The sequence below is a fragment of the Lepisma saccharinum genome, chromosome 23 (genome assembly GCF_977018435.1).
Source record: "Lepisma saccharinum chromosome 23, izLepSacc3.1, whole genome shotgun sequence".
Lineage (NCBI taxonomy): Eukaryota > Metazoa > Arthropoda > Insecta > Zygentoma > Lepismatidae > Lepisma > Lepisma saccharinum.
The window spans coordinates 50273482-50288771 of NC_139251.1; the positions used below are offsets into that span (position 1 = coordinate 50273482).

Sequence of the window (15290 nt, forward strand, 5' to 3'; positions counted from 1 at the left end):
TTAAATCTGGTATAGAAGTTTAAGTTTTTTACTTGTTTTGTCTGATACGTAAACCATTTTCAGAGTATACATGTTTAGTTTATGTGTACATCATGAATAGATTTAGTTTTGCATGTGCATGACATTTGGAAATGCCTAGTATTATTTTAAAGAAGGGCGTGTTTTACTTTATTAACCAAGATGCTGGCCGAGGAAAGGCTAAATTATAGCCTGAATTGTTCAAGGACCTATCAGAAAAATTGCTGATGGTAAGTATGTTTTCAGTAGCAAGGAGAAAAAATAGAATATCCAATGGAAATACAATGAGCACTTTGCATTTATATTGAAATAATTAAGCGATGCAATCTTTGAAATTCTCCTTATAGCATTAATACTGTTGATATTTATGGATGTTCTGCTCTTTTAGTGGATAAATGCTTGTATTTCTTTTGGCATTTCAAAACATTTCACATGTGTCTTTTTCAAGAGTCCTAAATTAAAGTAATAAATATTTAAGAGCTGGCTCTAAGGACTTGCCCAGTGCCCCACAATAATAATAATGGTTTGTGTATGGTTTATTATGAATTTTTAGCACATTGGTGCTTCCAATTGTGCAACTAATCTATTTTTTACCATGACTTTGTGGATTGTTTTGAGATATTTAAAAATATCCAAAATTACTGAAATGATATTCTAAATGAGCAACAATTTTTCATGAACCAAGTTTTGGTTTTATTAAAGAAAAACTTACTACATCATAATCTATAGATTTTACTTTACTTTTCAACACAGCCTCCATATAGATTTTACTTTACTTTTCAACACAGCCTCCATTTCTTTGCATGCATTTTCCCCACCTTTCTGGAAAATTGAAAATACCCTTATGGTAGAACTCCGTTCCAGCTGCTCTCAGACACTGATGCACTGCTTTCTGTATGTCTTCCGTCGTCTGGTAGCATTGGCCTCATAACTGTTCCTTCACAAAACCGCACAGATGTTAGTTGGAGGGTGTAATGTCGGGACTGTAGGTAGGGTGAGGTGGAAGTTCGTACCTCATTTTTCCAATTTCCTCCCTGGTGAACTCCGTGTTCCAGGACGTTTATTCCACAATGCACGACTGAGCTTGTGGTGGAGCATTTATGGTTACCAAAGGTTCAAGAAATTCAACCAGAATGCATCCCAAAAGACGGTGCCCATAACTTTGCCAGCAGACGACACTGTTTTTGTTTTCTTTTTTGCCGGCGACGTAGAATGGTGCCATTCCATGCCCTGCCGCTTTGTTTCAGGTTCAGAATGATGGAACCAGCTTTCATCATTGGTCACAATACTCAATAAAAAAATCATCACCTTCACTGCAATATCTCTGAAGAAGTTCTTGAGTGGTGTCTTTTCGCTGCATTTTGTGGTCTGCCGTCAATAAAGTGGAACCCAGCAGCAACAACAAATTTTCCAATAATCTGGCTCTGCAATAATTTCCTGCACTGCACTGTGTGCTATCTCAAGTATTGCTGCAATTGTAACCAGAATAACCCGTCTATCTTCTTTAATGATGTTGCCAACTCTTTCCATGTTGCGTTCCGTGGAGGCAGTTCATGGGCGACTGCTCCGAGGCTAATCTTTGATGCTCGTGTTTCCATCTTTAAAATATTTTACCCATCTTCTATCACTGCCAGCACCCATGCATACATCTCCATATGCACGCTGAAGTCTATTCTGAATTTCAGCAGCAGGATATCCCTCTTTAACAAATAATTCAGTCGCAGCATGTTGTCAAAATGAAACATCACTGTCAGCCATTTTGAAACAACTGCCTGCGCTCACGTTATCGAAGCTAATGACATCACACTTCCTCAACGTGTTCAGTAATGTCTGTATTTTGTGATTTACTTTGTTTGTGTGTATTAATAGATTCTGATTTTTAAAAGTTGCTGCTCCTTACTGTCAGTATGCCCCTCGTACATAATTTTGTTTATAGGCCCTGTGTATATTGTATGCTGCAGGCCCCGCACCCACCTAGGACCGACCTTGATTTCAAAATGCTATCAGTAACAGTTCACTTAACATGTCCTGGTAGAACTTCTCTGATTCTTATTGTACATCACTTTTCTTCCTCTTTAGACTAATTGCAAGGATGAAGGGACTCTCACAGAAGAATATCCATGCTCAGGCCAGGACTCAAACCTGAAACCTTCAATGTCAAGATTGCTATAATCTTCTGTCTTCTTCATCATTAATAATAGCAACTTGGTTTTCATAATTACAATAACATTAAAAATTTATCAACTAAATAATTTAATTCATGTTTCAGGGATCGATAAATATGGTAGCACATTGAATATCCTAACTTACTTACTTATCTGTGAAACAGATTTATGAAAGTCCTGTTAATACAAAGTTTTAAATTATTTATAACACAACACATTGTTCATTGCATGGTGGCAGTGACCACAAAATGTAATAGAGCTGTAATAAATAAGTTTCGTGGATAAGACATTACTTTGTTCTAATATATTAATAAGATTTTTTTAAAAAATTGTAAGTCTTCAAGAGTTCAGATTATGGAGGATATAAGACTAGCATGGTCTTTCATAGTTTTTTCTCTGATTTTGTCAAAAAAAATAGCAATAGTTTTTTTCGATAAATATTTTACTGCAAATGTATAACTAACTAACTAACTCTCTAGCCTTTTTAAACCCGAAGATTCATGGCTGCAGCAACACAGGCCTTCCATCTGATCCTATCCTGAGCAAGATATATATATATATATATATATATATATATATATATATATATATATATATATATATATATATATATAATGTATATAGTGTGAAATAAAGGGAAATGATATGTGAGAATTGCATGAAATCTCACTTTCCTTGTCACCTTATGTAGCCGTTATCCTCTCTCTCAAACTATTCATGTAACAAAGTGCAAACTCATTTACTGGAGCCTCCATAGATGATGATTACGGTGGAACTAAGATTTTATATTTTACGGGGAAGCATGCTGAAACATTTAAAATGTGGGAAAATGTATAATACATGAACATAAAATTGGGGTCCTACTGTATGCAATTTCTGTGTTTCTGCCTTGTTTCGCTTTGTGGAATATCCTCGGCCATCTTGCATGTTTCTGGAAGAACATTCTTTGCCAAATATGGTTTGTCTCCTGTTCGTCCATGTCACTACATTGTGTATAAGCTGTGAGATTTTATCCATCTGGTTCAGTGTAGTGATGGATGGGTTAGTGTTATGTTGGAATATTGATTAGCAATGTTAACACTGCATTTACCCTGATGGCATAGTGGTAACATCATCACTTTGTTATCAAGGAGTCCTGGGTTCAATACCCAGTGAATGCACATACTGGTTTGGATCTCACTTTAAACTGTAGGTCCAGTCCCAATTAACCTATCTGTGCATAAAAGTGGACTTAATTCAAAAACTCAAACTCAAACGCTTTATATAGTACAAAAGAAAAATGTTGTATATTATGACAACATTGTGTGGCACCACTGTGCCCTTATCACCCAGTTCCTGCAGGAGCACATAATCCATTGCATACCATTGTCAGCTTGGGCCTCCCCGATGGCGCAGTGGTAGCGTCGTTGCCTTGTAATCAAGGGGTCCCGGGTTCGATACCCGGTGGAGGCACATAGTGGTTCGGATCCCACTTTAAACTGTAGGTCCAGTCCCGATTAGCCTTACTGTGCATAAAGTGGACTTAAAACACCAAATCAAACCAAACCATTGTCAGCTTATTCCCCAACCTCAACTGCATTGAAAGTGCACGGACATTCCTGAAAAGAGCTGTTGTCATCCCACCACAGACTGTCTGAGAGCTAGAGGCATTCATATTTCGTTTTTGACAAAAACACAAAATCTGTAATATTAATTTTTCATTTTTTAAAAGGTGCAAGGTGCATTTTCCTACTCTGTTTTGTCACAAAATGATGCAAAATGAACTGCAAAATTTGAATTAGACTCTTTAACATGAAATTTAGAGTTTATTTACCGATGCAACAGTTTCTAAAGTTGAAATTATTGTGTGAGATGCAATTCATGGAAAATTGATTAATTCTGCTGTAAATATTTGAGAATGGACGACCACGTCGTCTAGTGAGGTACATACATATTTGGGGAGGCCAGCAACCAATACAACCATAATGACCGTTAAGACTGCTGACACTCGTATACACCTTGGTTGTCATGGTTTAATTGTAGCCCTGCTACTGTATCCTTTTACCTCAAAACACTTCGACTTTTACTGTCAATTAGAACTGTTGGCTTACTGCCTCATTTCCTGTAAATATCAAATTATGCAACAATTTTTTTGAGCACCGAAGCATACTTTTTCATTATCATCATCACAGATGGATGTCTCGTACTCAATATCAAATTGTGCTTGTTTTGTTCCCCTGGGTACATAGCAAGAAAAGTGTTGCCTTTATTTTTTTGTAAACTCCCGTTGAATGCTTTCTAACTCCCACACTCATGCTGCATTGCCGTGTGATGACTATGCTCTCTCAATGTTGTTCTCAAAAGTATAAGCAAAAGTGCAACGTAATTTCACACAAGTATAAGTAAAATTCAGCAAGAAAGAAAGTGACATCTAGTGTGCTGAAGAGACACGTTGCGATTATAGCCCGTCATTCATTCACAATACAAGTGTATGCCCGTCAGCCTGTCACTCATCCAGAATGTGTTAAAATTATTGCTGAGACAATACTACCATTTGCCGATACCGATACTTGTATAATTCCAGTTTAAAATAACAAAGGCTTGTTCCCAAGTCATACTGACCCATCACATCACATTCTATTAATCACATTAAATAACTCCCAAATTATTCTCATATAGCACTTTAAAATGTCTTGTGATGTTTTATGTGAACTTCTTTCTAAACCCAAGGATGAAAAAAAAAATAAGCCTTTTTAAACTGTTGCAGTTACATTGAAAAATCAGTGGATTATTACAAATGTCCCTGTTTCAATTTTATGTAACCTGGAGAGGTAGGAAAATGATGTGAACATATATACAAATTGTGCTCTTCCCTCGATGATTAATTATTCATGCACTGTTATTAAATGAAAAATATCTTTCACAATTCGCGAAGGCGAAGCCAAACTTCTGTGGGCTGATTGCATATCTTAATTTACCTGAATATTAGCATAAATGGAAACGCAGCAAATCACTTTTTGATAAAAACGTTTATCACAAAACTTCACAACTGTTATCTCTGTGACCATAGCAACGACATTCTTGCCAAGCACATAAACGTACAATTTAACATAAATAGAAAACAAACGTTATTGAACAGCAACTTAAATATTAACATTTGAAGTTAAAAGTAGATAATAATAATTGTACATTTACTAATTAACATAAGAAGTAAAATAAATTTGTGCTGTAGAGAACTTCTTTCTAGACCCAAAGGATGCAAAAGAAATTTTTGAAATGTTGCAAGCCTTTTTAAAGTGTTGCAGTTACATCGAAAAATCAGTGGATTATTACAGGTGTCCCTGTTTCAATTTTATGTAACCTGGTGTGAAAATATATACAAATACAGACATATAATAATGCTCATTTGGCAGGATCTGTTTATTCCCTGTTGTCTATTATTCTCTGTCATTTGCAATAAAAACAAGTCAAAGCAGTGTCGGTATCGACCAGCAGTCACACAAAAGACTTACACAGAAGGGTAGGAATCCACAATTTTCCCTCTACACCCCACAGTGACATTCATCCCTTTTCCAAGAACTCCGAAATCAACTCAGCATGGTAGTAATACTGGATTTGAAAACATCCATGTTCTTACCCCTCAGGTTTGGAAGCAAGATTTGGCAACGATTATTTTATTTTATATCCACATAGCGTTGACCACCAAGCAGTTACATGTCTTCAGTGCCACGTTTGGGTGCAGCACTTTAGCCTTGTCTTTGATCTTGTCATCTGCTTCCCAGAGGGTACAGGGTACAGCATTTCCCGGAAATCTACATGGAACTTCCTGTTTTGGATCCCCAAGTCACAAGAAAGGGTGAACAAACCTTTCAAAAGGGCAAATCTTGATAAATAAGCAGTTTCTTGGTGAAGAAAATTCATCCGATACTTACCGATACTGATACCATGGGTATTGACCAATATCGATACATCGGTATTGATATCAGCTCATCTCTAGTTAAAATTGTTAAATTGAGTCACCCTTATAATTGTAATACTCGTGTTATCAGTGATAAATGTTTAGGTTGTGACTAGAATTCTTGACTTTCCTTCATATTGGAATACGAATGTTGTTAATCTGTCCTCCTTCATTCGTTGCAACAGGTTAAAAGAAGGGGTTACACTGAAGCTGCCAGCCGGTCTCTATGGCAACGGCCTCATCAAGAAATGCCAGGAATTTCCGAGCAGCCTGACGAGAGTGACCCACGTGCTGAAAGAACTCCTTTGTTAGAGTCTAGAAATCTGCTAGCGAAATCTTCCTAGTGAAGACTACTCTAGTGGCATACGTCACAAGTGTGTTCTCGTGCGCCAGCTTGCTAGATCCTTGTTCTTCTGAAAACAGTCGATCCAGTGGCATGAACCTCTTGCGTGTTCTCGATAGCTGATTGTATGTGTCGTTCGTTGCTTTCATCTTAAACAGGTAATAGAAGTGGATTTGTGTTTGCAGTTTGGTGCACTTGAGATGATATAATTACAAGAAGACTATACATATTTGTGTGTATGTGCATGCGCGCATGTGTGTATGTGTGTGTGCATGTACAAGGAAGTAAACAAAACAAAGGGTTGCTCTTCTAGTCATTTGTCCTGTGTCATTTTTTTTAGTGATAATATTGTCAAATGTAACATAGGGCAGCTTTGGATGTGTTTCAATTTTAGAGAAGTGATTTTTGCATAAGTCTTTTTCTTTTGAACTACACAATTCATTTATGTTGGAAATGTCCAACATAAATGTGTTGTCTTGTTTTACTTTTTGTAATTTAATTTAACTGAGAGTTTAACATTCTGAAGAAATAATTATCACAAAACATTCAAGACTTGTTGCTGGGGAATTATTCCAGCAACTAGAAATTGTGCTGGAAGAATAAAATTAGTGTGTTGAGATTTCAAACGGAGTATTTGTTGGGAAATATTATGTTTGATGTTGTTAGTATTTTGATTTTTGTGAAAAATTGTTACTATTTGTTGGGAGAAATTCCAAATCCCAATATCTAGTCTCCATAATATTAATATGATTATATTTTATGAATTTCCTAAGTTACCAAAGTCCTCATTTTATAAGTAATGTATCACATGAACAAATATTTATGGAAAGTAAAAGCTTTGTTCATTACAACAATTGTAAGGTTGTACCGTGCTTTGGGAAAACATAGGTCCTTTAGCAAATGCTGCAACAATAATAACACCCACTCCATACTTCTAAATTTACAAGAATTGTTGCCATTTTTTTAAAAAAAACAATGTGGTTTGTGTGTCGACTTTTATTTTTTAAAATGAACAAACTAAGATCGTAGTATTGCTCTTTTAAAGTATATCCTGATATCCCCCATTTAAGAAGTAGTAGTCATATTATGTTTGCTTCCATTTAGCATTAATAATAAAAAAGTTATAGTGTAGAACACAATTGTTAATTGATTAAAACTAACCTAAGCACACTAATATTTAGTTGAAAATTATGAACCTTTCATATTGTGGGGGGTTCAGCTCCATACAGGTATGCAAAGAATTGTACAAGCACACTGTGAGCATAAAATTAATAAATGTAGAGTTTTGTGCGTGTATATATGTATAATAAATTTTATTTAATTTCAGTTTACGTTTAAGTGAGTAACATAGTTTAACAAAAGCAATTTGTTTTAATTTGTTTGATTTAAATCAACGGAAGCTGTAAAAAAGTTTAAAATGCTGGAATAGATATGTCAGTGTGCAATACCTTTTGGTAAAGAAGGCTATTATCAATCAACAACAGCCTTTTTATGAGGTTTACCAGCTCGGTTTGATTGTTAAAGTGAAAGATTTTTATGTTTATAGTAAAAAACATTGTTATAAATAACAACAGTGTTTAAATAGTGTATATATTGTACTATTTAACATTGTTGTTTCTGTTGTACTGATTAACTTGAACAATACACTTGTATGGAATATTTATTGTGTTCAAGACATTGCTTAGAGCTTGAGTGAAAAGTTGTGTACTTGTTAGTAGCACAAAGTATCTTTTCCTTGTTGAAGTGTACTTTGCAAAAGTGTAATAAAAAGTATCCTTTTAATATAATGAATAACTACAAAATGGATTATGTTAAATGCAATAATTGAAATTACCGTATCTTGAAAATTATTAAGTATATGCAGATCCTCCATGCCTCCTCTCCCCTCCTTCCCAAAAAAAAAGTGACTGTAAAACCACATATTCCATTAGTTCTTCCTTTGTTTCCATCACTAAATATAGAGTAAGGTATGTAGATTCTTTACCATAATTTTTTTGCACACGTCATTTGTTGTTTGTGTTTTAAACCAAAATGTTTATTTTTTTTCCCTGGATGACCCTCGGATATACACTGCATATAAATTGAAAGTAGCAACTATTTCCTCGCATGCAATGGTTAGCACACGAACCTTTTGTTTCAGTGGAAGTTTGAAAAATCTTACAGTTGACCCAGTATTGTGGAATGTATTTGAAATCGCTAGTAACAGACTCCGTCAAGAAAGTCTGATAACATTAACAATGGGAGTTGATGTGCTCACCATATGTTGCCCAATGAAATACTCTGAAGGCACGGAGTATACGGAGTGTGAGTTGGCGAGAATTTCTGTTCCCAAGGCCACACTAGGCAGCCGGAGCTTGCGCTGGCATGGTTGCTGCTGCGTCTGACGATTATGTTTGCTGCGGTCTGAAGAGAACCAAGAAAATCTACTCCCGTGTTGTTTCAACAGTGCTTCACAGGAGGCATAACAAAATGGCTTTCAGTTTAAATATGTAATTCACAAACGAGATGGTTTAATGTTGGATATTACTTCAATTAGAAGCAGCGAAGTTAAAGATAAACGAGGAAGATTCCACTTGCCTGTAATGTTAGAGCATACGTGTAATACTTTGCGTTATGATTTACAGACATTTTTTACCTTTTCCTTTCACCAAGTTGCTTGATATGCTTTTCAAAATGTGTGCAAATATCATTATCATGATAAGTAATATTTTCGAAAGCATTTGCAAATTCCATCCTACATGTTTCATACAAATGATTTTTTAGTGAAATACAAAGAATAATAAGAATGAAAATATGACATTCAACAGACTAAAATCTACAGTTTATTGCAAAGTATGATTGAATGCAGTGGTGCAACCACAGTAGAGTCAAGGGGCATTTCTCCCTTAACCTCAGATGGAATAAATTATAGGGGAAACAGGCAAGAGGGGACCAATACATTGAAATAAGAAGTAAGATTAACAAAATCTAAGAGTAGCTTGATGAAAGAGGATATTCAAGATGGAATTAGTTTTAGGGAAAACTGACTCCGAATATCGACTGTCGTCTTGAAATCATACAACTTTCTCCTTCATAGGACTATACGCTACACAATTTTCACCAGTCACTGAATGAAGACAAACTCATACAGGAACAAGCTTTGAATTTTATGCAAGCATTTTTGTCTTTCTCTTCATAGTTTAATTATATATATATATGATATCTACTATTTCATATATAATTACTGCATGTGAGGTAGTACAGACACTTCTGGGTAGTAATGGCCTAATTTATTTTCAATGGAATTGCTACAACGCACAAGTGTCCATGACTCTACATGATTGCACATGCAAAAACTTCATATTTACGTATTTTGTTTTCTGGTAGGCATTTTTTGATTTTTCATTACCATGTTTTGCCTTTAAATATAATTGTGTATGCATGCTTACAGACCTTTATCTGCCATTACAGATACTGCCACTCATCCCCCTAAGGGTATCTGCAAGAAGGGGTAAATTCCCACTGTCAGATTCAAAATTTACACTGATAAGTCTGTATAAATTATAAATTTTGACCTAAAAATTTGGTAATTTGGTTTTACTTGCTATGCTCGCAGCTTTTAAGTTTTATGAGCCACTACCATTGGCACAATATTAAAATTATATTATGTTGGAAGTGTTTACGACCTGTTAAATTGATATTGTTTTCGGTTTGCAAAAAATATTCATTCATTCATTCATTTTTTTCTGCCTAATTGGCAGGTTTTTCACTGCAATCTCCAGCTTTCCCTATTCTCTGCCTTACGCTTCGTAATAGCATACAACCCAGTTAATTTAATATCATCCATAACCTGATATCTCTTTCTTCCACGGACTTTTCCTCCTTCAACCATTCCTTCCAAGGCATCCCTTAGCAGACAGTTCCTTCTTAGACAGTGTCCTAACCAGTTTCTTTTCCTCTTCTTGATGGTCTCCAGTATAGATCTTTTTTCACCAACTCTTTTCAGTACGGCTTTGTTTCTTACCTTGTCCGTCCATTTTACACGCTCCATTTTTCCCCATGTCCACATTTCAAAAGCTTCGAGTCGTTTCTCTTCATTTCTTCTCAACGTCCAGGTTTCTGCACCATATAGTGCTACACTCCACACAAAACATTTCACTAATCTCTTCCTTAGACCTATGTCCATGGGTCCACAAAAAACATTTTTTCTTCTATTGAAAGCTTCTTTTGCTATTGCGATTCTCATTTTCACTTCTTGTTTGCAGCTCATGTCACTGCTTATAGTGCATCCGAGGTACTTGAAGCTATCCACTTGCTGGATTCTTTCACTGTTTGCTCTGACATTAATATTCCTTGGTTTCCATCCTATAACCATTGCCTTTGTCTTCTTTACATTAATCTTCATCCCGTAGCTCATTTTGGCCAAAGCAGAATTTATACATATTACAATGAAAATATTGGTCATTATTAAATTAATAATCTTGACCATTTTAAAAAAAAATAGATTTCAAAATTTTTGTACTCTTTCTACTTGCAATGATGATACTTTCGTGATCTAGTTTTCCCTAATAATGATAACAAAAACACTAATAATGTTAATAATCATACTAATTGCAACATAAATAATAATGTAGCACCATGTCATGACAGCACATTTAGAGGACTTGGGGGTAAGACCCCACACATTCTTTATTTCATCAATTTTGGAGGTGATGTGATCAACACCATGCCAGAGCAGGATTTGAACCCGGGACCCTTGGCGTAGTTGCAGTTTCAAGAGCTGTTAGGCCCATAGCAGTTTAGTTTAGTTAACTGTAAATTGATTCATTGAATGTGCTATACCACCACATGCTGTAAATAACATTGTTATATAATTTTAGAATTTATTTTGGAAAATTGAAACAAAATACAGTATGTTTCAAAAGTCACACAACCCAATCTTTGGTGACTTATAACAAGAAAACTGCAAGAGAGATTTGCACCGGGGTTTCTGCATATATAAATATAAAATTCCAAATGGTTCATTGACCTTAATAAATGTATGTCATCAGATGAACCAAGCTTTTCCCAATTCAAAAGAAGCTGCATATTTATGATTTTTTTTTTTAAATACAGAATGGAGATTTTATGTTTATATCCATAAAAATCATAGCAAAATGGTACAACATTGCATTAAATTGTAAGATATTTATAGATATATATCGGATTGGTAAATTTACTGATATGCCTATATCAGTTTGATACTGATAGTCTTGATTAATCTGTCCCATCCCTAATTTTAAAAAAAATATCTGGCAAAGAAAGTTTAATATAATAGAGTTCTATGGAAATCCATAAAGAGTGTTTGCATCAATATTGGTCAGAGTTGCATATATGTTGATAATATCAGTAACGAAATGGAATAATTGTACATTATTAATTAAAATGAGGTTGTCCAACTTATCAGGAATTTTTGTGTTATATCAATAGCAAATATTAATGTGTTAGGGCTATTCATTTGTTCTTCAAAATGCTAAGAAATGGATGATAAAATTCAACACTTTTCATGATGAAATTTGGCAACAGCACACCCGTTCTTCCATTTGTTCAGCAGAAGGTTCAACCACCTTCCTAACTGCCATTCAGTAGGGATAGGACAGATTAATCGGTATCAGCCAATATGGGCATATCAGTTTAGCGGTAAAATTACAGATTATTTTACCATCTGATATATCTACAAATATCTTATAATTTAGAGCAAATTTCTGCCATTTTGTTATAATTTTTATGGATAATCTCCATGCCCTAATAAGAAAGTAAATGTCTAAATATGCAACTTCTTTTGCACTGCAGTCACCTTGAAACAAACATTTACCGGGTGTCCGAGAAGTCTTTGTATGAAAACAAAAATTAAGTGTATCCGCTGTATGCAACATAGACATGAAAACATGGTACCAAAATGTTCGGAAACTATTCAAGTTTTATTGGCAATAGGAAAGAAATCAATAAATCTCCACGTGAGCACCCTTGGTAGCACGGAGTACATCTAGTCGAAATTCAACTTTTCGCCATGCATTAGCCAACATCACAGGAGGGATTGATGTGATGACTTGGGTTATCCGTTGTTGCAGAGTTGCAAGATCGGATGCAGGAGTTCTGTAGACATTGTCTTTCACATAACTCCATAGAAAAAATCTAAAGGGGTTATGTCTGGAGATCGTTCAGGCCACGCCGTCGGTCCATCTCGACCAATCCATTTTCCAGGAAATGTGTGTTCAAGGTAGGAACGAACCTCCAGACTCCAATGTGGCGGTGCACCGTCTTGTTGAAAGATAACATCTGGGTGGTATTCTAGCAATTGAGGAACAGCAAACAATTGCAACATGTCGAGATACACTCCAGATGTTACGGTGTCCTCGCAGAAAAATAATGGTTCGATTATTCTGTCATGCAGCAGCGTGCACCAAACGTTCACCTTCGTGTTGCCCATGGTCGACTTCCTCACCTCATGAGGGGTCTCTTTACCCCCAGATACGCACGATGTTTGAAACTGTCTCTGCACTGTTTTTTGTGACCTGCTTTCGTGAAACCACAGGACACACTCAGCCTTTTTCTGATTTGTGTACATTTCCGGTTTGCTGGACACTGGCACTGCTACACTACTGCAACGGTACAGAAATCTGAAACAAAAAAAACTTGAATAGTTTCCGAACATTTTGGTACTATTTTTTCATGTCTATGTTGCATATAGCGGATACAGTTAATTTTTGTTTTCATACAAAGACTTCTCGGACACCCGGTATTAAGGAGGTCAGTGCACTATTAAGGATCTTCAAGGGCCATTTGGAATTTTATATTTGATCGATAAAATATTGGTTATCGGTATCTGTAAATTTTATATCTGTATTTTATCAGTATCGGCCCATCCCTAGAAAATCTGTGTTGCAACATAGATATACAGTGACTTAACACTGCAGTGATGTCAAAATTTGGCTCTTTAAATATTGTATACACCTTGTCTAAATTTAATCATAACTATAACTGCAATTTTCCCTAGATCTTGACAGACAGCAATAATTTTCAAGATACTGTGTATTTCATAAAGCAAGACAAAGTGCAATGGTTTCAATGAAAAAACTGATTGGGATTTAAAATAAAATTGTGTGTGTATATATATACATTTAGAAATGTGTATGTTCAGAAGTAAGTCAAAGTATGAAATAATTTTGTGTGGGTATTGAATACCTCAAGTTTGTAATTTTTTCCCATAATATTGTGTAACTTTTTATTTGTGTATAAGTGAATTTATTTTGATTTGTTACATTTGCAACTCTTCTGAAAAAGTTATAGAAAATGACTATTACGTGATCTATTTATCATGTGAGGATAAAATACTTTCTTACAGAGTTGTTAAAGGTTCAGAAATTGTAAATAAATTCAATACCCTTCCGTTAGAGAAAATAAGCAAGCGTAAATGGGCTCTAGACCGTAAAGAACCTTTTTATATGTAAAGGATTTCAATTCAATCCTACGGATGAATTTAAATACGGTTAAGGAACTTTTTTTCTGGATGAATTTAAATACGGTCCAGAAATCTTTTTTCCGGATCAATTTATGAGGGGCAGTCAAATTAAAACCGAACACCTGCTACAAAGTGACAATGGAGTTTGTTTTATTCAAAAGTAATTGCCACAAGTGTTAAGACATTTATCCCACTGGGAGACGAGACGATCAATTCCAGTCTTGTAGAAAGAGGATCCACAACCTCACCCACTGGTGCACTTCCTCGTCCGAATGAAACCGACGTCCACGAATGTCTTTCTTCAGGTCACCAAAAATGTGGAAGTCACAAGGGGAAAGTTTGGGGCTGTACGGAGGATGTTCAAGTGTTTCCCAGCCAAATGTTTGAAGCTTATCCCTCACCAGATTGGCAGTATGGGGATGGGCGTTATCATGCAAAAGGATGATTCCATCCGACAGCATTCCAGGGCATTTTGACTTTATGGCTTTTGACTTTTTTGGAACTGCAGGTGATCTTTGATAATGGAATGCACAGAGCCATGACTAATGCCAACCTGAACACGAATTTCTTCCTCTGTGATTCGTCGGTCTTCCCGGATCAGACCATCGATCTTCACAATCACATCAGGCGTAATGGCTCGATGGACCTGTCCCGGGTGCAGATCGTCTTGCAGTGATGTGTGTCCTTTGCGGAATCTCTTCTGCCACTCGTGCACACTTGTCAGGTACATGCAGTGTTCGCCATACACTGCAGACATGCGACGATGAATTTGCGTGTTCCAGCACCCTCAGCCACCAAGAAACGAACCACACCTCTCTGCTCTTCTTTGCTTGCCTCCATTTCCAATGCTGGACGAACACACTTTTCACTACGCTCACCTCCTGAGCAATGACGAAAAAGCACTACGCATTTTTCCTACCCTACAGATGGCAGTATCGATACGTAACAACAGTGTTGCCAACTTTTGCAAGGAATGTGTTTTATGGTGGGTGTTCTGTTTTCATTTGACTGCCCCTCATAAATATGGCCCAGAAACCTTTTTTTGGATGAATTTAAATAGGGTCCAGGAATCTTATTTTTCCGGAACAATTTAAATACGATCCAGGAACATTTTTTCCCGGATGAACATAAATACGGTCCAGGAACCGTTTTTAAATGAAACAATATGCAACTTGAACCGAATTTAAATTGCGCGAGAAAAAAGGTTCCGGTCTTGTTGTGGAACCCCAATAGAACACATTAGAATTTATAGATCACTGGGCTTTTAACAAACCTGCTCTTTTACAGAGCATATAATTGTGTAATTTAGAATTAGCGTCATGTTGCATGAACTATTACCAAGGTACT

At 35.9% G+C, this 15290-nt stretch overlaps 1 protein-coding gene across 2 annotated transcripts in view; it reads left to right on the plus strand.

The window, feature by feature from the left end:
- The window catches only part of Atg9 (autophagy-related protein 9), a 74667-nt gene extending 62374 nt beyond the window's left edge, over positions 1-12293 (plus strand). The window contains exon 15 of one of the 2 annotated variants that reach the window (XM_083109986.1): positions 6306-12293. In XM_083109986.1, the coding sequence (XP_082966112.1) occupies positions 6306-6464 (159 nt within the window). In that variant the 3' untranslated portion in view covers positions 6465-12293. Of the gene's footprint in view, positions 1-180; positions 249-6305 lie in introns of those variants that run through there. The other variant, XM_083109987.1, reaches the window with a different exon arrangement.
- The last annotated feature ends 2997 nt before the right edge of the window (positions 12294-15290 follow it).